Source organism: Phocoena phocoena, chromosome 10, assembly GCF_963924675.1.
Source record: "Phocoena phocoena chromosome 10, mPhoPho1.1, whole genome shotgun sequence".
Lineage (NCBI taxonomy): Eukaryota > Metazoa > Chordata > Mammalia > Artiodactyla > Phocoenidae > Phocoena > Phocoena phocoena.
The window spans coordinates 82,682,847-82,701,543 of NC_089228.1; the positions used below are offsets into that span (position 1 = coordinate 82,682,847).

At 50.9% G+C, this 18,697-nt stretch overlaps 2 protein-coding genes across 3 annotated transcripts; one reads left to right on the top strand and one right to left on the bottom strand.

Moving 5' to 3' along the window:
* Positions 1–4,048: 4,048 nt before the first annotated feature.
* On the bottom strand, positions 4,049–9,210 carry PRR3 (proline rich 3). 2 transcript variants are annotated; one of them, XM_065885519.1, is made up of 4 exons: positions 9,070–9,210; positions 8,286–8,348; positions 5,615–5,905; positions 4,049–5,329 (listed from the first exon to the last, which is right to left on the bottom strand). In XM_065885519.1, exons 1-4 carry the CDS (start codon positions 9,173–9,175, stop codon positions 5,223–5,225), a joined length of 567 nt encoding a protein of 188 aa, XP_065741591.1. In that variant the 5' UTR covers positions 9,176–9,210; the 3' UTR covers positions 4,049–5,222. The 2 variants fall into 2 exon arrangements, with proteins under 2 accessions (XP_065741591.1, XP_065741592.1); XM_065885520.1 differs by lacking the exon at positions 8,286–8,348 and having other exon boundaries at positions 5,223–5,329; positions 9,070–9,175.
* A 583-nt stretch (positions 9,211–9,793) lies between these two features.
* GNL1 (G protein nucleolar 1 (putative)) lies at positions 9,794–18,063 on the top strand. The gene is made up of 12 exons (XM_065884846.1): positions 9,794–10,406; positions 10,823–10,988; positions 11,354–11,490; positions 11,656–11,807; positions 11,925–11,996; positions 12,961–13,168; positions 13,316–13,411; positions 13,821–14,015; positions 16,524–16,702; positions 16,781–16,943; positions 17,182–17,322; positions 17,701–18,063. Exons 1-12 carry the CDS (start codon positions 10,334–10,336, stop codon positions 17,937–17,939), a joined length of 1,821 nt encoding a protein of 606 aa, XP_065740918.1. The 5' UTR covers positions 9,794–10,333; the 3' UTR covers positions 17,940–18,063.
* Positions 18,064–18,697: the final 634 nt, after the last annotated feature.

Below are 18,697 nucleotides of genomic sequence, written 5' to 3' on the forward strand. Positions count from 1 at the left end.
CGCGGTGGCAGTTACGGCAATCTTGGCGGCGCCGGGTGCTATTTCCGGTTCCGGCAGCTTGGGGCCCGGAACGAGGCGGGCTCTCTAGGCCTGCGCTGTCGACCCCGCCCCCGGATGGCCCACGAGCGCCGCGCCATCATCTCCGGGGAGTGCTTGCGGCGGGGGTCCGCCCACTCGGGTCGCGACAGCAAGTTTATGACGGTTGGGGAACCCCAACGCAGTGACTCCGCGACGCCGCGTGACTAAGGACTGAACATAATAATTTCCGACTAGTATGAAAGAGTAAAGTCATGTTTTCTCTTTTCTTAAGAAACTGAATGCTACCTTGTACCAGCCCCGTGACGTCTGGTTAGGAGCAGAAGGGCACAGTCCACCGACTCAGGAAGAGGCCTTGTCGGTCAAGTGTTGAGATGTGTCACAAAATCCCGAGGTGTAGAGGTGTAAACGAGGAGGAACTCTAGCCTAACAAACAGAAATCACGGTGCGGTGGAGCTTCAGTTCACCTTTTTTTTTTTTTTCATTTTTGGTAACAGCTTTTCTGAGGTGTAATTGAGTTACCATAAGCTGCGTATACAATAGACAGCCAATAAACTGCAAAGTGTACACTTTGATAAGTTTTGACATGTACACACCGGTTAAATCACCACCACAATCAATATTTGGGTACTTCTTTTTTTGTGTGTGTGACTCTTGGATTCATTGGAACTTCCTGACTTTTTTTTTTAATAAATTTGTTTTTACTTTTGGCTGTGTTGGGTCGTTGTTTCGGTGTGCGGGCTTCTCATTGCAGTGGCTTCCCTTGTTGCAGAGCATGTGGGCTCTAGGCACACGGGCTTAGTTGCTCCGCGGCATGTGGGGTCTTCCCGGACCAGGGATTGAACCCATGTCCCCTGCATTAGCAGGCAGATTCTTAACCACTGCGCCACCAGGGAAGTCCGACCTCGGTGTTTTTAAGAGCTGGGCTGGCCCTCACATCTAGGCCATGGTGTTCTCACATTGAACATAACCTCAGAACACCCATGCCAGACAAGGCCAATCTGTGACTGTGATGAAGTAAGACAGTCTATAATCTTGTGTAAGTGCAGACAAAAACAAGGTTACTATGCAAACCATAAATTCTGAACAGGTCCCTCTCAGCTAAAATGAGTAGTAGCTGCTTTTTTGCTAGTTACAGCTTCAGCCATGTTTCATTTCTCCCCCCAGAGGAGACTCTGTTATCTGTGGGTTCCACATATTCGGATTCAACCAACCTAGTATCAAAATATTAGGGGAAAAAAGAAATTCCAGGAAATTCCGAAAAGCAAATCTAAATTTGCTGCATACCAGCTACTACTTACATAGCATTTACATTGTATTTATAACTATTTACATGGCATTCACATTGTATTCAGTATTATAAGTCATCTAGAGATGACAAAGTATAGGAGAGGATGTGTGCAGGTTATACGCAGATATTATGCCATCTTATACAAGGGACTTGAGCATCCTTGGATTTTGGCACATGACGGGGTCCTGGAACCAATTCCCCATAGATGCCGAGGGATGACTGTATTAAAATGTGAAATGATAGAATTGCTCCCACTTCCTGGGAGCACTCAATCTAGATTCCCCACTTCCTTGAATCTTCCCCCAAATCACAACACAAACCCTAACACAAACACAAATCCTAATCACTCCTAACCCTCTCTTAGTGAGATCTCTGCAGGTGATGTGTGGTCTTTGGCTGGAGGGCACTGACACTTGACTGTCTTATTCTCTATTTCATGTCCAAATTCTAGCAGGGAGGCACTGGTAGAGGATGTTCATCCTCCTCTAATGTTTTTACCTGCTGAAGGGCCAAGAGTTTGCTTAGTACGTGGCTGCCTGAATAAAGAGTACTTTTCAAGCCTCACTGGGGCCAAGGATTGGCCACAGGACTAAGTTATGGCCAGTGATGTGTAAGTTAAAGAGGGTATGTTAGCTTGGAGGTAATTTCCTCTGCCCTTCCTCCGTCCTGAGGCCTGGAGCATGGATAAGTGAGCTAGAGTTTCACTGCAGACTGTGAATAGGAGGGTCTGGCCCCAAGAATCATGGAACTGAGAGCTAGGGGGGAGCAGGGGTTCTGAACACCTGAGGACCTTGTGGTGGCATGATTGTCACACATGCCTTGTACTACACTTCTTGACTTGTGAGAGAAATAAACTTCTATCTTGCTTTAAGACTAATTTTGGTTTGTTACAACTGAACTTAAAACTCATAACTGGGCCATAATAGGTGCTTAATATTTAGAGTGAAGGAATATGTCCACGCTCATAGCTTCAACCACTACCTATATGCAAGTAACTCAGATTTATGTCTCTAGTTTTAATCTGAGTACCAAATCTGTATATCCAGCTACTTACTTTATATCTCTCCTTGGATGTATGAAAAGATGCAACCATTCCAAAAGCAAATTAGTGGCATTCTGCCTGTTTTCTTCTAATACCTTTCCAAACAGCACTTGGTTATGCGAGCCAGAACGACCCGACCCTGGGAAACCTAAAATACTTCCATTTTGGTCTATTTCCAAATGTTCACGTTTCTTCCACTCCGCTACCCAAGTCTATACCACCACCAACTCCCTCGGACTGCTCAAGTAACTTGCTAATGCCACTTCCAAGCCTGGCCAGCTCCATACAGAGGTCATCTTTTTGAAAAACCTATCTAATTTATGATACCCACCTGCCTAAAATTCTTCAAAGGCTTCTGTCTTAAGACCCAAATCCTCATGTTCTGCAAGGCCCTGAGTCGTCTAGCTCCTTTTCCTTCTCCTCGCCTCTCACTCTTCCCATCTCCTCTTAGCAACACCTTTGCCTGGACTCTGCTCTCCCACCTCACCTCCTGCTTGTGCTCAGAGCTTGTCTCACCTGCCATCTCCCCAGACTCTGTTTATTACATGCTCCCTCACCACGCCTTCTTTTTTTAAACATAAATGTATTTATTATTTATCTTTGGCTGCATTGGGTCTTTTTTTTTTTTTTTTTTAACCATCTTTATTGGGGTATAATTGCTTTACAATGGTGTGTTAGTTTCTGCTTTATAACAAAAGGTCTTACCTGTTGTTTTGTTTTGTTTTTGTGGTACACGGGCCTCTCACTGTTGTGGCCTCTCCTGTTGCGGAGCACAGGCTCCGGACGCACAGGCTCAGCGGCCATGGCTCACGGGCCCAGCCTCTCCACAGCATGTGGGATCTCCCCAGACCGGGGCACGAACCCGCGTGCCCTGCATTGGCAGGCGGACTCTCAACCACTGTACCACCAGGGATGCCCTGCATTGGGTCTTCGTTGCTGCGCGCAGGCTTTCTCTAGCTGCTGCGAGCTGGGGCTTCTCACTGTGGTGGCTTCTCTTGTTTCAGGGCACAGGCTCTAGGCGCGCAGGCTCGCTAGTTGTGGCACGCGGGCTCAGTAGTTGTGGCTCGCGGGCTCTAGAGTGCAGGCTCAGTATTTGTGGCGCACGGGCTTAGTTGCTCTGCAGCATATGGGATCTTCACGGACCAGAGCTCGAACCCGTGTCCCCTGCATTGGCAGGCGGATTCTTAACCACTGTGCCACCAGGAGAGTCCCCGTCTCGCTTCTTCATAGCACTTCTGACAGGTACTTCACGCATACTGGTGACTTTTTCACTAACGTGTCTCCTCTTGTAGATTTTAAATGCATTGATTTCGGCTCTCCATTTTCTCTAGCATCTAGTACATTGCCTGGCCCACACGCATGCTAGAGATATTTGTTGAAAGATTGCTTTGTCATTACCACTCCATAAACCTCAAACCATAAATGCAGGTAAAATGTTTAAAAATTACTCCATGGATACCCGGCCTTTCCTTTTTCTCAACAAAACTTTACCCTTGAACAAAATGCAACCTGGTCGGGTTGATTCCCATAGGTTAATGGGACGCCACTGGCTTCCTCAGACTGGAAGAAACTTCTAGCAACACTGCATATGAACTAAATGAAGAATAAACTGACTCCAAGAAGAACAGCCTCACCTGCACCTCCTGAGATGACTGGAACACAGGGATTAAAGAAAATGCTTGTTTCCGCTGCATTTATTACTAATATAAAAACATGTTAGAAAGAAAAAAAAATTCATTCTCAGTTCTCCAACGGCTCTCATCCCTCCCTCTTGCCCACACAACTCCTGACCCATTTCCCCAGGGCCAGTTCAAAACTGAACCTGTTCACTGCCGTTTTCACAGAAAACAACCAGTGCCAGGGATGCAGGGGAAGAAGGTTGGAAGAGGGCGACAGTACTGTCCAAGTTCCACCCACAGTTAGACCAGGTGGAGATTCACAGAATTCAAACGAAAGGGCTGGTGGCCTCACAATGACATAGTCTAAAACGGGCTGGAGAGGAGGTAGGGTAGAGGACACCTCTCGGGCCTGTGTCAAACCCAGAGAAACTGATACCAGGAGAATGGGGAGGACCAGGCAGGCAGCCTTGTGGAAGTTTCACAGTTCTCCCACGTCGGGAGGTGGGGAAAGTCTAGAGGCCACCAACGGCCCCACGCATTTTGGCAGAAAAACTCACTCTAGCGTTGGGAAGTCACAAAAATGCCATGGACACTGAGAAAGGCTATGAGGGGATGCACAGTCTCACAAAGCACAGTGATCACAGACCATAGCGGTGGAGATCATGCTACTGATGCAGAAACTACAAAATCCAAAAGCAGGGAACGTGGCCTCTCAGGAGTGACTCTGCACCAGTCATCCCAACTTGACCCCAGGTCAGACAAGCTGGTGAGTGTCACAGAGCAGCTGACAACACTGGGGGAAGGGGGTGTCACATAAAAAGGACTTAAAACAAGCAGCGAGAAGGGAATGGTAGGAAACTGCTCCAGGGCTCTCAGGAATCCAGGGCGCTACCTGCGGCTGGGTGGACAGATGCACAAGAAACAGCACCAAAGAGGTTTCCTGTTCTGCAGTCAGCTGGCGAGGGGGAAGAGGATCCAGGAGGCAGTTGAATGGAGCAAAGATGGGGTCCCGGAGACGAGTCTCTGGAGGCTGCATCAGAAGGAAGAGTGCACACCGTGCACCAGTCACGGAACACAGCTCTGGACCCCGAGTGGGGTAGGTGGTGATGGAGCTGGGCATCACTGACTGAGGGCGGCAGGTGAACGGCCTCGCGGTAGCCATCACAGGGCCACAGGGAAGTATATGGCCGCCAAGTCAGAGGGCTCCTTCCAGTCTGGATGGGAAGGCACAGTCTCACAGAGGAGGTCCATTTACGCCAGGGTGGTAGAAGGCACAGAGGTCCTCATATCGACAGTGGCCCTTTTTGGCAAAGTGTCGGCAGACGGGGCGGTCAGATTTGTCTGTGAACAAGCGAAAACCGGGCAGTTTAAAATGCGAGTAAGAAAAAAAACAAATGTAACAAAAAGCAGAGATAGAGAAGGCAGTGAGATTTCCTACTCACTACCATTTCCAGATATGATGGAATGGTAGTCTTTCTCCTGGGAGAAAAAACATTCAGGGCCACTCCTACTTCAAAAGGACAAAGGACAGCCCAAAGAAGAAGAGCCATGGGCATTCTGGACATGAGGTCACTTTGGGAGTGATGGGTGTTCAATGTGTGCAGGCATAAAAAAAATGGACCTCACCTTCCATAACCTGGGGTCCATCCTTGGGTGGGCAGGTATTCTTGATAAGAGACCAGCTTTTGAGCCTTCGAGGATTTCTCTGCTCTTTGTGAAAGCCTCCCCTGGAGGGACCCCCATGGCCTGGTCCAGGAAAAGGAGGCTCAGCACTGACCCCCCACCAACCACGACCATATGGGCCAGACCTGGGGCCTAGGCCTCCCCGAATTGGGCCTCTGCCCCGGGGAGGAGGTGGGAGACTCAGCAGTGGTGGGATCATTGGTCCCCTTGATCCCGGAGGACCTCTGTGAAGAGCTGAAGAGAGAGAGAGAAGGAGAGGGAGAGAGGGAGAGAGAGCAAGAGAGAGAGAAACATGGAAAGGTGATCAATGGCTAGCTTAATCCAGATAATGAAGCCCTGATTTTTTAAAAACTTTTTATTGAAGTACAATATACATACCAAAAAATACACAATTTTAAGTGCACAACTCAATCATCACCAAAGTAAACACACCTGTGTTTCCACTAACACAGGCTAGAGAAGGGATAGAACCTTATTAACACTTCAGAAGCCCCACCCCCTCATGCCCCTCCTCCCCCACTATCCCACCCTACTCCCCAAAAGTAACAGCTATCCTGACTTCTAGCATCATAGGTTAGTTTTTGCCTGTTTTTGAACTTTGCATAAATGAAATCATACAGTCTGCATTCTTTTGTGTCTGGATCCTTTCGCTCAACATCATGTTTATGAGATTCATCCAGGTTGCCTGTAGCGGGAGTTCCTTCATTTTCATTGCAGTGTAGTATCTCATTGTATGCACATACAACTTATTTAGCCATTCTACTGTGGTGGATTCCAGTATGGGGCTATAACAAAAAATGCTGCTATGAACGTTTTTATACGTGTCTTCGGTACACACATGGATTCATTTCTGTTGAGTATATACATAGTAGACATATTACTGGGTCCTCAAGTATATGTATGCTCAAGTTTAAGGAAGTCAAACTTTTTTTTTCCAAAGTGGTTGTACCAACTCACACCCCCACCAGCAGTTGTTCCACAGACAACCTGTTGTTCCTTGACAACACTTGGTAATGTTGATCTTTTTCATTTTTGCCATTCTGGTGAGTGTGAAAAGCGGTGTTTTGTTTTGAAATTGTGGTTAAAACATGTAACATAAATTTTGCCATCTTAACTACTTCTAAGTGTACATCTCTGTAGTGTTAAGTAAATTCATCTTGTTGGAAACAGATCTCCAGAAATTTTTCATCTTGCAAAACTGAAAGTTTATAGCTACTAAACAACTCTTTTCCCCTCCTCCACCCAGCCCCTGGCAACAACCATTCTACTTTCCATTTCTATGAATTTAACTACTTTAGATACCTCAGATCAGTGGAAACATAGAGCAGTTGTTTTTTTGTGACTGGCTCATTTCATTTAGCATGGCCTCAAGGTTCACCCGTGCTGCAGCATGTTACAGGATTTTCTTCCTTTTGGGGGCTGGATCATATTCCATTATATGATTATACCACATTTTGTTTATCCATTCATCCATCAACAGACATTTGGGTGGCTTCCATCTCTTGTCTACTGTGGATAGTGCTGCTATGAACATGGGTGTGCAAGTCCCTCTTCAAGATCCTGCTTTCCATTCTTTTGGGTAAATACCCAGAAGTGGAATTGCTGGATCATACAGTAGCTCTATTTTTAATTTTTTGAGAAATCTCCATAATGTTTTCCATAGTGGTTGGACCACTTTACAATCCCACCAACAGTACACAAGGGGCTCAGTTTCAAACTTATGTGTTTTTATCTTGCATTTATTTGATGACTAATGATGTTGAGTTCTTATCCATGTTTTTGGGTATTTAGATTGGTTTTTATCAGGTGGCTGTTCTGGTCTTTTGCCCATTTTTCTAACAGGTTGTCAGAGAGTTTTTATATATTCAAGATATGAGCGCTTTATTGGTTATATTGTTGCAAGTATCTTCCACTCTGTGGCTTCCTATTAACTTCTTAATGGTGTGATTTGATTAACAGAAGTTCATATTTTCTAACATAGTTCAGTTTATCTTTCCTTTATAGTTAGTGTGTGTGTTTCTTGTCTGTTTAAAAGCTCTCATCTACTTTAAGCCCATGAAATACATTTGTTTTCTAGAATTATTTCTTTACCCATGAATATCCAATTAATTCAGCATCATTTACTGAAAAGACCACTATTTCAGTTCCATCTTCATCATCAATGAAATGGCCACATATGTGTGGGCCTGTTACTGGACTCTTTATGCCGTTCTGTTGATTTATATATCCATTGTTGGGCCAATACCACACTGTTACAACTACTACAGGCTTACAATAAGTCTTGATATTCAGAGTAAGCCCTTCCACTTCAAGATTATCTTTGCAACCTCTCACCCTGATCCTCTGCGTTTCCATACAAAAACGTAGAATGTTTATTTCTACAAAAACACTGTAGGGATTATAATTGGGAGCGCACTGAATCTATAGGTCAGTTTGGGAAGAAATGACATTTTTACAACATTGAGTTTTTCCAGGCTGTCAATACACAACATCTCTCCATTCATTTAAGTACAAAATTCCTGATCTTTTAATTTTAAGTCCTTTCTGGGTTATAGTCCCTCCCTTGCTCCCTTCTCAGGACCTAATCAAAGGATGAGGGCCCCTTCCTCCTCACCTGACTTGGGGTCACCAGGCTTTCCATTGGCCATGGGGGGAGGGCCCAGAAGGCTGGGTGGTCCTAAGGGCAGACATGAAAATATGGTCATCAGAATGGACTAAAAAAACTGATGATCCTGTTCTTAGGTGTTTGTCTTCTATTACTCATTTCTTAATCTAACCAGCAAAGCCAGGTATGTTCTCAGCAGTGTTATGAGTTCTCACCCCATCTATTTCCAAAGCGTTTTCAGGATTTGCAAAGTGGAGACTCAGCCAAGTCAAGGGAGATAATGAGGGAAGGATACGTACAAACTTTCTCTTTCCCTTACATTGTTGCTATCCAAAAGATCCCAAGGGATTCCAGAGGTAATCCAATTCCTCTCTTTCACTGCTGGCCAATCAGATAGCTCTCCCCCCACCCCCCCACCTCCGAGTAGTTTACAGAAGGCTGCACTTCCACATTCCCCGTGAACGTCTGGTCACAAATTGTCATCCCAGTCATCTTAACCTACAACCTCTCTAGGGCCCCTCTCCCCTGTCGTTTTGCGGCTGCGCACACGAGCTCTTTATCTTCTCCCCTGCCTTCTTTAGAAAGGTTAGTGGCTGGTTTGAAGTTGAGGGTTCAAGTAAGAGAACTCATTTAGTGTTCCACCCAAGCCAGGCCTCCCCCAGCCCCAGCCCCAGCCCCAGCGCGTGCGCCCTTCCTCCTTCCGTTGGAGCCCCCTCCCCCGCACCTTTTCAGCCCCCAACCCCTCGCCTCGGCCGGCTGACAGGCATGTGCACACAACTCCCGGGCTCCTCACCGATGGGACTCCCATCCTCCTCATCTCCAGTCTCTTCCCGCTCTGGCAGTGGGGGCTGCTGCTGCGGCTGCTGCTGCTGATGATTCTGCTTCTTTCGTTTCGGCATCGTGGTTGCCGCAATGGCTGCAGCTGGATTTGGAGGGCAGTGAGGAAGGGGCACGCTGAGATTCTGTTTCCGCTTCCGGGGGGCAGTGGACAGTGAGGGTGAGGCTCCGCCATTTCACTTCCGGAAGGCTGCGGGGAAACTTAGTGCGGCTGTTCTCACATCAGCTGCCTCCCTCAGTCTCTGCCAGCCATGGCAGCAATCTCAAACCTTTCTTTTGCTGCGTTTCTATAAACGCTGTAGAAAAAGTTCCTCGCTCCTGCCCTCGCTGAAAAAACCCTACAGCCGGCTCCTCATAGTGTGCCATAGAGTCGACAGGCTCTCGGGCCAGAAGGCCTGAGAAAAGACGGCTGTCGCACCCTAAGATCGCCACATCCGGTCCCCGGTTTCTATGGTAACAGCTGCAGGCACAACTTCGTGCCCTATGACCTCCTTCCAAAAATCCTTGTTCCACCTGGGTTTCCCTCCTCGGCCGCGGGCTTGCACTTAGGATCTATAAACCTGCTGCTTACCATCGTTCCCACGAGGAATTTGGGTCCCAGCAGGGCGGTGCCCAGAGTTCTCCAGACCAACACTCGCCCCTCAAGACCTCTCACCCTGTCCCCAGTGTAGCCCATCAACTTGGCTTCCTTCCCGGGACGTGCAGTCGCGGCTTTCCTCTAAGGTCCAGCCGGAGGATTGGTAAAGTAGCTTCTGCGCGTCCACGCCCCTTTATCCCGCAGGTGGTAGGACCCGCCCTCCGCTCCACCGCCCCCTCCAGGTGAGTGGTAGCTTCTCCCCGGCTCGCAAGGTAGTGATGACACGCGTCCCCCCTCCTCCAAACGCGATTTGGTAGCGTCCGTGACGAAGTTAGCCCGACCCTCCCACGCGCGCCTCCTTCCTAGCCGCTGCTGCGCCCTCTCAGCTCCACTGGCTCGCACGTGCGGGTAGCCCACCCCGCATCATCCTCTCGCTTCGCTCCCGTGGGAAGTGACTGTATTTCCCCCTGGTTGCCTTCCACCCGGGCCGCCTGGGCGCATCGGCCTGGCCCGCCCGCTGACGTCACCTTCCAGTCCCGCCCCCTCCAGTGTCCCGGGCCCTTGCGGCGGGGGCTGGCTCGGGGGGAGTCAGTTGAGGCGGCTGGAGCTCGGCGAAGGGCGGGCCAGGTGACTGGTCCGGGCCATGCCGAGGAAGAAGCCTTTCAGCGTGAAGCAGAAGAAGAAGCAGTTGCAGGACAAGCGGGAGCGGAAGCGAGGTCAGTGCGGGAGCCAGGGGAGGGGGCGGGGCTCGGACTCCCGCACATCTGGGAGGAGGGGTGTGCCCGCCTCACCTCTGGGAGGCGTGAGAGGGGGTGGCTGCCGCGCGCCGACGCGCGTGGGCGACCGCGGAGGGGATTCCCTCACCCCAGCCCCCTACATCTGGAAGGGGTGGGGAAGGATGGAGTGTTGGGGGAGGGGAATCCCTTCAGCTCCAACGGGGCGTCATCCCAGTAGATCCTTGGAGAAGAAATGCCTCCCCCCACGCACATCCGGGAGGGTCCTGAGCAGAGTAGGTGGGAGAGTCCGGCCTCAAAAGACTGGGGTGGTGTGGGGAGGAGCCAGGCCGACCGGGTGGGGGTCTTCTGGCCCGGGAGAGCTGGCCAGCCCTGGCGTCACCGGCTCCTCCCCGCAGGGCTTCAAGATGGGCTGCGATCCAGTTCCAACAGCCGCAGCGGGAGCCGGGAGCGGCGGGAGGAGCAGACCGACACCTCGGACGGGGAGTCTGTGACCCAACAAATCCGCAGGCTCAACCAGCAGCCTGCCCAGGGGCTGGGCCCACGAGGCTATGACCCAAATCGGTGAGAGTGGACAGGGGGCTCTGGCCCGGGCTTCCCCGCCTACCCGGAAGTCAGAGCGTTGGGGGGAAGCCTGCTGCCGTTGGGGGAGGCTTGAAACTGGTGGGGCTGGGTTACCACGGTTCTCCGCGGGCCGCTGGGTCACCGGAGCGGTCCACAATCTTCCCTTCTGGAGGGGCTGGAGAGAGTTTGGCTTTCAGAAGGGTGAAACATACGGGAAGGCCTGCTGTTGTGTGAAAGAGATTTGGGAGAGGGCCGACTCAGAGGGGAGACCTGAACTCTGGAGTGAAAGCTTTGCGAAGTTGCCTGCCCAAGAGGGGAATTCGTGGCCAAGGATTGTGATGGATGACGTGGTCCCTGTTCTGTAGATACCGGCTGCATTTTGAACGAGACAGCCGGGAGGAGGTGGAGAGGAGAAAGAGAGCAGCCCGGGAGCAAGTGCTACAGCCCGTCAGTGCTGAGCTGCTGGTGCTGGACATCTGGGAGGTCTATCAGCCCGGCTCCGGTGAGTGAGAGCTCAACGCCTGGATGCTTGGGACAGGCAGTGGGCTGGGGAAAGGAGTTTGGAAGAGTAAGAGCTGACCGGGAGGAAGAAGGAGTCTGGGATGGATGCACCCTTGAGTCCTGAAACTATCCTCAGACTTGTTTGGATTTTTTCTTGATTTCTCAGTCCTGGACTTTCCCCGACGTCCTCCTTGGAGCTATGAGATGTCCAAGGAGCAACTGATGAGCCAGGAGGAACGGAGCTTCCAGGAGTATCTTGGGAAGATTCATGGGGCTTACACCTCTGAGAAACTCAGCTACTTTGAGCACAATCTGGAGGTGAGACTAGAGTGGGGACAGGAGTGGGGCATAGTCACCCGTGGTCAAACTGGTCTGGGGTCATGCAGGAGAGCTACTCTGGGCTCAGGTTCTCTTCCACTGACCTTGTCTTTTCAGACGTGGAGGCAGCTGTGGCGAGTATTAGAGATGTCTGACATTGTTCTGCTAATTACTGATATCCGACATCCAGTGAGTCCTGGGGATGAGGGTGGGTAAGGGGCAGGAGGGGGGAAGATTCTTGCTGGGTAAAGGGCAGAGGCAGGAGTTGGGAGTCAGAGAGGTAACCTCTTCTTTTCCAGTCTCCTCTACCCCATCCTGATGTCTGCAGTCAGGAACTCAGTCTTTATCCATCAGCGTCAGAGCCTGTCACTCCTCCCCTGGCCAACTGCCTTTCCTCTCCTTTATTTCTTTGATGGAAAACTGCATACACATCCTGTTTCCTAGCCCACTAGGGCTAAGTAGAAAGTCCCAGTGTGGAGCTCCAGGGGCTTCCCTGTCATATCAGTCACTACAGAACTCGTCCTCACCTGGGATGCTAGGGTAGTGGTTAAGGCTCTAGACTTTGCTCCTAGGCAGCCCTTGTGTGACCTGGCTGTGCCACTTCACTGTTGTCCTCCAGTGGGAGAAAGGGAGGTCTGGAGTCTGTGCGGACCTTTGGGTTGGAGCTCCTTAACACGTACACACGCACTCCTACATACTCACAGACATACATGTGCATTCACAAGCTCACTTATGCAGCTACACGTGCTCAACACAAACATGCACACGTGTGCGTGCACACACACGTTTGTGTACACATGTAGACAGTTGTGTACCTGTGAAAATAGATATTAATTTCTATCCCACCCCCAGCCCTGTGAGTGATCTCAGCGTTTAGCCCAGTATGTTGGGGGTCTCTGTTTCCTTGTCTTCTTTTTAGCTCATTTCCATTCCTAATCAGGCCTTACAGGAAGCCCCCTAGAGACAAACACATAGGTGTTACTTATGCCTGCTTTGTCTTCCTAGTTCAGTTTGGCTGATTTATCCTTGTTGCCCCAGAATCTGCTTCCACCAGGGTCTTGTCTCCAAGCTGTGCCTGCTGTGTGAGGAGCTGGAGGCAGAGAACTCTGGGTTGACCTCGCATCACTCCCTCCTCCTACCATCCCTGTTCCAGGTTGTGAATTTCCCACCAGCACTTTATGAGTACGTGACTGGAGAGCTAGGGCTGGCCCTGGTGCTGGTCCTGAACAAGGTGGATCTGGCCCCGCCGGCTCTCGTGGTTGCCTGGAAGCATTATTTCCATCAACACTATCCCCAGCTCCACATTGTTCTTTTCACCTCTTTTCCTCGGGATCCCCGCACCCCACAGGACCCTAGCAGTGGTGAGTGGGCAATGAGGAGGGCAGCGTGGGAGAGGTGGGGTGGCAAGGGACAAAGGGGGACCTGATCTAGGACCTGAGGGTGGTGGGAGAGAGGGGGTACATAAGCCCCATGGGGTGTGCTCACGCTTTTGTGCCCTCTGATCTCAGTCTTGAAGAAGAGTCGGAGGCGGGGGAGAGGATGGACTCGGGCTCTGGGGCCGGAGCAGCTGCTGAGAGCCTGTGAAGCTATCACTGCGGGGAAAGGTATGTGCCCCTTAGAGGGGAGCTGTGGGAGGCCGTGGGGGAGACCCAAAGTCCCAAGTCATTTTGCTCACCTTTCCCAAAGTCAGTCCCTCTATTATGGACTCAGGTGAGAGGCCATGGGGTGGGGTGGGAGAGGGAGCAGCCTGACTTGGTGGGACAAGAGAGGCAGCAGGGAGGCAGGAGCCCCACTGGTTTGCTGTCTTCAGTGTTGCCAGTGCTTTTCAGAAACTCAGAAATGCACCCGATTCCAGGGTGGAGTCAAGTGAAGGCTGGGGAGAGTCGCTGTTGCGCAGCTTGGCCCTACCCAATCCAGAGGGCGCCACTTACATCAGCTGTGCAGTGCATGGTCTGCACCATCGTATACAGTGGCCCTGAGGAGAACCTTCTTCTTCTTTCCTTCCCTGCACAGTGGACCTGAGCAGCTGGCGGGAGAAGATTGCCCGGGATGTGGCTGGAGCCACCTGGGGTAATGGCTCTGGGGAGGAGGAGGAAGAGGAGGACGGGCCGGCCGTCCTGGTGGAGCAGCAGACTGACTCAGCGATGGAGCCAACAGGCCCCATACGGGAGCGCTACAAGGACGGGGTGGTGACCATTGGCTGTGTGGGTAAGGAAGCGGTGGCCACACATGGCGGCCTCCTAGGAGGCACAGGGTTTCAATATTTGGAAAAGAGGGAAGGTGGTGAGGTCCCATTAGGCTCCAGGGTCTCTGAGGGCAGAGGAGGCTTTCTGCTGTCGTGGAAGGATCACGGCACACCTGAGTTAAATTCTGCTTCTCAGCGTATTGATCTCAAGCAAGTTACTTACCCACTGTCAGTCTTAGTGACTTTGATTTGAAAAATGAGGACAATGATGCTCAATTAAAAGAATGGACGAGGGCTTCCCTGGTGGCGCAGTGGTTAAGAATCCACCTGCCAATGCAGGGGACACAGGTTTGAGCCCTGGTCTGGGAAGATCCCACATGCCGCGGAGCAACTAAGCCAGTGCGCCACAGCTACTGAGCCTGCGCTCTAGAGCCCACAAGCCACAACTACTGAGCCCACGTGCCACAACTACTGAAGCCCGCAGCACCTAGAGCCCATGCTCCACAACAAGAGAAGCCACCGCAATGAGAAGCCCCTGCACTGCAACGAAGAGTAGCCCCCGCTTGCCACAACTAGAGAAAGCCCGCACACAGCAATGAAGACCCAGTGCAGCCAAAAATAAAAATAAATTTATATAAAAAAAAAGAATGGATGAGAGGAATGGAGGGAATAGTGTAGAGAGAGCCTAACAAAGCCTGACAGATAGTGATAATAGTAATAATAATAATGTTAAAAATTAACATCTACGTGATGCTTGCTGTGAACCAGGCACTGTTACACGATTTACATATTAACTTTTTTAGTTGTAATAATCAGTCCATCATAGAATGATCGTTAAATTATAATAGTAGCTTAGAAGTGTCAGTTTCTTTCTTGGTCTTAACTCTTTAAGTCTAAGGAGAATCTTCCCTATTTTTAAAAATATTTTATTTATTATTTAAAAAAATTTTTTTATTTTTCACTGCATTGGGTCTTAGGTGCGGCATGCGGGATCTCTCATTGCGGTGCATGGGCTTCTCTCTAGTTGTGATACGCAGGCTTCTCTCTAGTTGTGGCGTGCGGGTTTTCTCTCTCTAGTTGTGGCACTTTACAGTAAAACTCTTTTAAAGAGGAGAGAGGAACGAGGCTGGCGGGGGTTGTCAAAGGAGAGCCTTATCCCCCCACCCCCTTTTGAGAGGAGATACAATCAAGGAACCCGTGGATACGGAGGGCTGACTGTACTATGCCATTTTATTTATTTATTTATTTTTATTTTAAATTTTTAATTACTTATTTATTTTTGGTTGCGTTGGGTCTTCATTGCTGCGCGTGGGCTTTCTCTAGTCACAGTGAGTGGGGGCTGCTCTTCGTTGCGGTGTGTGGGCTTCTCGTTGTGGTGGCTTCTCTTGTTGCGGGGCGTGGGTTCTAGGTGCGCGGGCTTCAGTAGTTGTGGCGCATGGGCTTAGTTGCTCCGCGTCATGTGGGATCTTCCTGGACCAGGGCTCGAACCCGTATCCCCTGCATTGGCAGGTGGATTCTTAACCACTGCGCCACCTGGGAAGCCCTATGCCATTTTATATAAGGGATTTGCGCCTCCAGGGAGTTTGGTATCTACAGGGGCTCCTGGAACCTATCCTCTGTGGATACCAAGGGCCAACTGTACTTGAGTGTGTTGTAAACAGAGTGCAGTCAGCACCATGGTGCATCTTTGCCCAGCCTCAGTCCGCTGCTGAATGGCCAGAGTTGCATTTTATAGGGTTGGAGTTTTGCCAGGTGACTAAGAAGAAGGGGAGAGGTGGGACCAGGGAGTGGAAGGTCTATGAGGGGGACTGGCTGTAGAGCTGGATCATGGAATCTAAGTTGCATAAGAAGGGAAGTGAGGACATGAGTTGGGTATTGAATACTGTTCCCAAGCTAGTCAGTGTCAGAGGCTTATTGGAATGGAGGGACCAGAATAAGTGAGCTGGAAAGACGAGATGTCAGGGCAGAGAGAGGGGTGCTTGCAGGTGAGATTTGGAAGGTGTGAAGTGACAGGTCCAGGGTAAGACCACAGAGGTGGGACGGAAGAAACCTTTGGGAGGGAGATTCTGGCACTGGGAGGCCAGAGTGCTGTAGAGGAGATGTGTGGTGGAAGGTGGTGGTCATGAAGAGAGTGGCAGTGAGCCCCTGGACTCTGTCTTCTCCTTGGAGAAGTTTGATAATCATGAGATGCATGTCTCACTTAGACTTCTGCAGACACAGTGCCACGCGATTGTATTTGTTTCTCATTTCATCCTGACCACTCTGAGATTGGAGGTATCTGCTCTGTAAAATGCGGAAACAGAGACTCAGAAAATTAAGTAAATTGCCATGAGGTCACAAAGCTTAGGTAAATGGGGAGGCCAGGATTCAGCCCTGGCAGCCCAGAGCCTGATTTGTAACTTGCGATGTTATACCGCTTCCTTTCTTTCTTTCTGCACCTTAGTTCTCCATTCATCTATAGCTATAGCACAGCATCCTGCCTGTCACAGAGTAAGGATCTGTCAGGTGTTAATTTTCCTTGTGTTCCTCAGGTTTCCCCAATGTGGGCAAGTCCTCGCTGATCAACGGGCTGGTGGGGCGGAAGGTCGTGAGTGTCTCCAGAACCCCGGGCCACACCCGATACTTTCAGACCTACTTTCTCACCCCCTCCGTGAAGCTCTGTGACTGTCCAGGCCTCATATTCCCCTCGCTTCTGCCCAGGCAGTTGCAGGTATAAGGGCAGAGGGGCCAGAGGCGGGGAGAAGGCAGGAGATGGAGGAAGGTGCTGAGTGCTCTTGTTTCCCCTCAGGTCCTGGCAGGGGTCTACCCCATCGCCCAAATCCAGGAGCCATACACCGCCGTGGGCTACCTGGCCTCCCGGATCCCTGTGCAGGCCCTGCTCCACCTGCGCCACCCAGAGGCCGAGGACCCCTCCGCAGAACACCCGTGGTGTGCCTGGGACATCTGTGAAGGTGGGCTCCACACGCCTGGCTTTCCTCCCCTTGCCCTATCTCCTTTCCTCTCCTTCCTCAGAGGTCCTGCCATCGATGGGGCAGCTGGCCAGTCACCCCTAGGCTTCTGTCTCAGGGCCAGCAAGATCTCGGGCCTGGAATATTCTGGGGGAAACTGGAAGGACTGTGTTAGGGGAGTGGGATGATGGTGACTGGGCCTGGTTGATGGTCTCCCCTCCCCATTCTTTTCTCCTTCCAGCCTGGGCAGAGAAGCGTGGTTACAAGACAGCCAAGGCGGCCCGAAATGATGTGTACAGAGCGGCCAATAGCCTCCTGCGGCTGGCACTGGATGGCCGCCTCAGCCTGTGTTTTCAGCCCCCAGGCTACAGCGAGCAGAAAGGTCAGTCGGCCAGTGTTCTTCCCTAGCCCCTGCTGTGATGGAGGCAAAAAGGTGTGGGCTTTGAAGGTGTGAGGATTCGGATTCTGTACCCATAGGGCAGCTCTGTGTTACTAAGCAGCTCTGAGATGACTTCCTGCTCTATAGGACCAGGGTGGTTAGTTGCCTCCTGGCAAGGTGGTGGTCACGTTCGGAGTTAATGTGCAACAGAGCTTCTGTTCTGTGCCCAGCACACGAGAGGCTGAATGAGTGCGCGAACAAATGGATGGCAGCAGCTATAAAAGTCATTGTTATTCTTAGTCTTTGCCTCTTCCCCATCTTTGCCTGGCATTAGTTTCTTGCTCAAAACTCTCCATTCTTTTTCTTGTTTTGGTTCCCCAGGCACCTGGGAGTCCCACCCAGAGACCATGGAGCTGGTGGTTTTGCAGGGCAGGGTGGGGCCCGCAGGTGATGAGGAGGAGGAGGAGGAAGAGCTGAGCAGCTCCTGTGAGGAGGAGGGAGAGGAGGACCGGGACGCGGATGAGGAGGGGGAAGGGGATGAGGACACCCCAACCTCAGCCCCAGGGTCCAGCCTGGCCGCCCGAAACCCCTACGCCCTGCTGGGCGAGGACGAGTGCTGAGTCCCTGCCCTGCGCCATCTCCCCACCGCCCCGCCCGTATCTTTGCTTTTGGACTGACCTGGGGGTCTCTCCCGTCTGCCACCCCAATTGTGAATAAAGATTGTCTGCTTTGTAGCCCCTTCCCCAGATGGACTGAGGTGAGAGCAGCTGTCTCAGGCTGACAGCTGTGGGAGGCTCCGCTGCTTTTCTCCCTTCTTTTTTCGTGCATTCTCTCTGCAAAGGAAGAGTCCTCTTAGGAGTTAATTCAGTGGGTTCTAAGGCCTGAAACCCGCTTCCTCTGCTCACTCTCCCACTTGCACCTTAGGAACCCCATCATCAACATGGGGAGGGGAGGCCACTTCAGGCTTTTGAGGCCTGGTCTAAATTCAGCCCCCTTTGGGAATTTGTGTCAGTCCCTCTGGGATTGGAGCAGCCCCCTGTGCCCCACCCCCTCCGCTGTCAGACCTGGGTTATACGAGGAGCTTCTGGGAGAAGAAGCAGTAAGAGAAGATGTCACAGCTGATGTCTCCAGGTGAGATATTTATAGGATTTATTCCAATTCAACAAATATTTATTGAGGTCTGACTGTGTGTCTGGACTTATGCTAAGCACTGAACATATAAAGCTGCACAAACACGCCTGACCTAAATATACTGCCTGGTCATGGTCAAGACCCCATTAATCAGGCACCTAGCTTTTTGGATTAAGATGGGGGTATAATGTCCTCCAAATCCTTAGGGCTCATATAGTATAACTCTAGAACTTCCTGTTGATGGAGG

Bases quoted from the DNA above. Each gene is read 5' to 3' on its own strand.
- PRR3 (XM_065885519.1), bottom strand. From the start codon at position 9,175: ATGCCGAAACGAAAGAAGCAGAATCATCAGCAGCAGCAGCCGCAGCAG. The intron at 5,906-8,285 runs GTGAGGAGGAAG...CTCTCTCTTCAG, and splicing joins GCCTGGTGACCCCAAGTCAG to CTCTTCACAGAGGTCCTCCG. The intron at 5,330-5,614 runs GTGAGGTCCATT...GCTTGTTCACAG, and splicing joins TGGACCCCAGGTTATGGAAG to ACAAATCTGACCGCCCCGTC.
- GNL1 (XM_065884846.1), top strand. From the start codon at position 10,334: ATGCCGAGGAAGAAGCCTTTCAGCGTGAAGCAGAAGAAGAAGCAGTTG. The intron at 11,808-11,924 runs GTGAGACTAGAG...TTGTCTTTTCAG, and splicing joins ACTTTGAGCACAATCTGGAG to ACGTGGAGGCAGCTGTGGCG. The intron at 17,323-17,700 runs GTCAGTCGGCCA...TTGGTTCCCCAG, and splicing joins AGGCTACAGCGAGCAGAAAG to GCACCTGGGAGTCCCACCCA.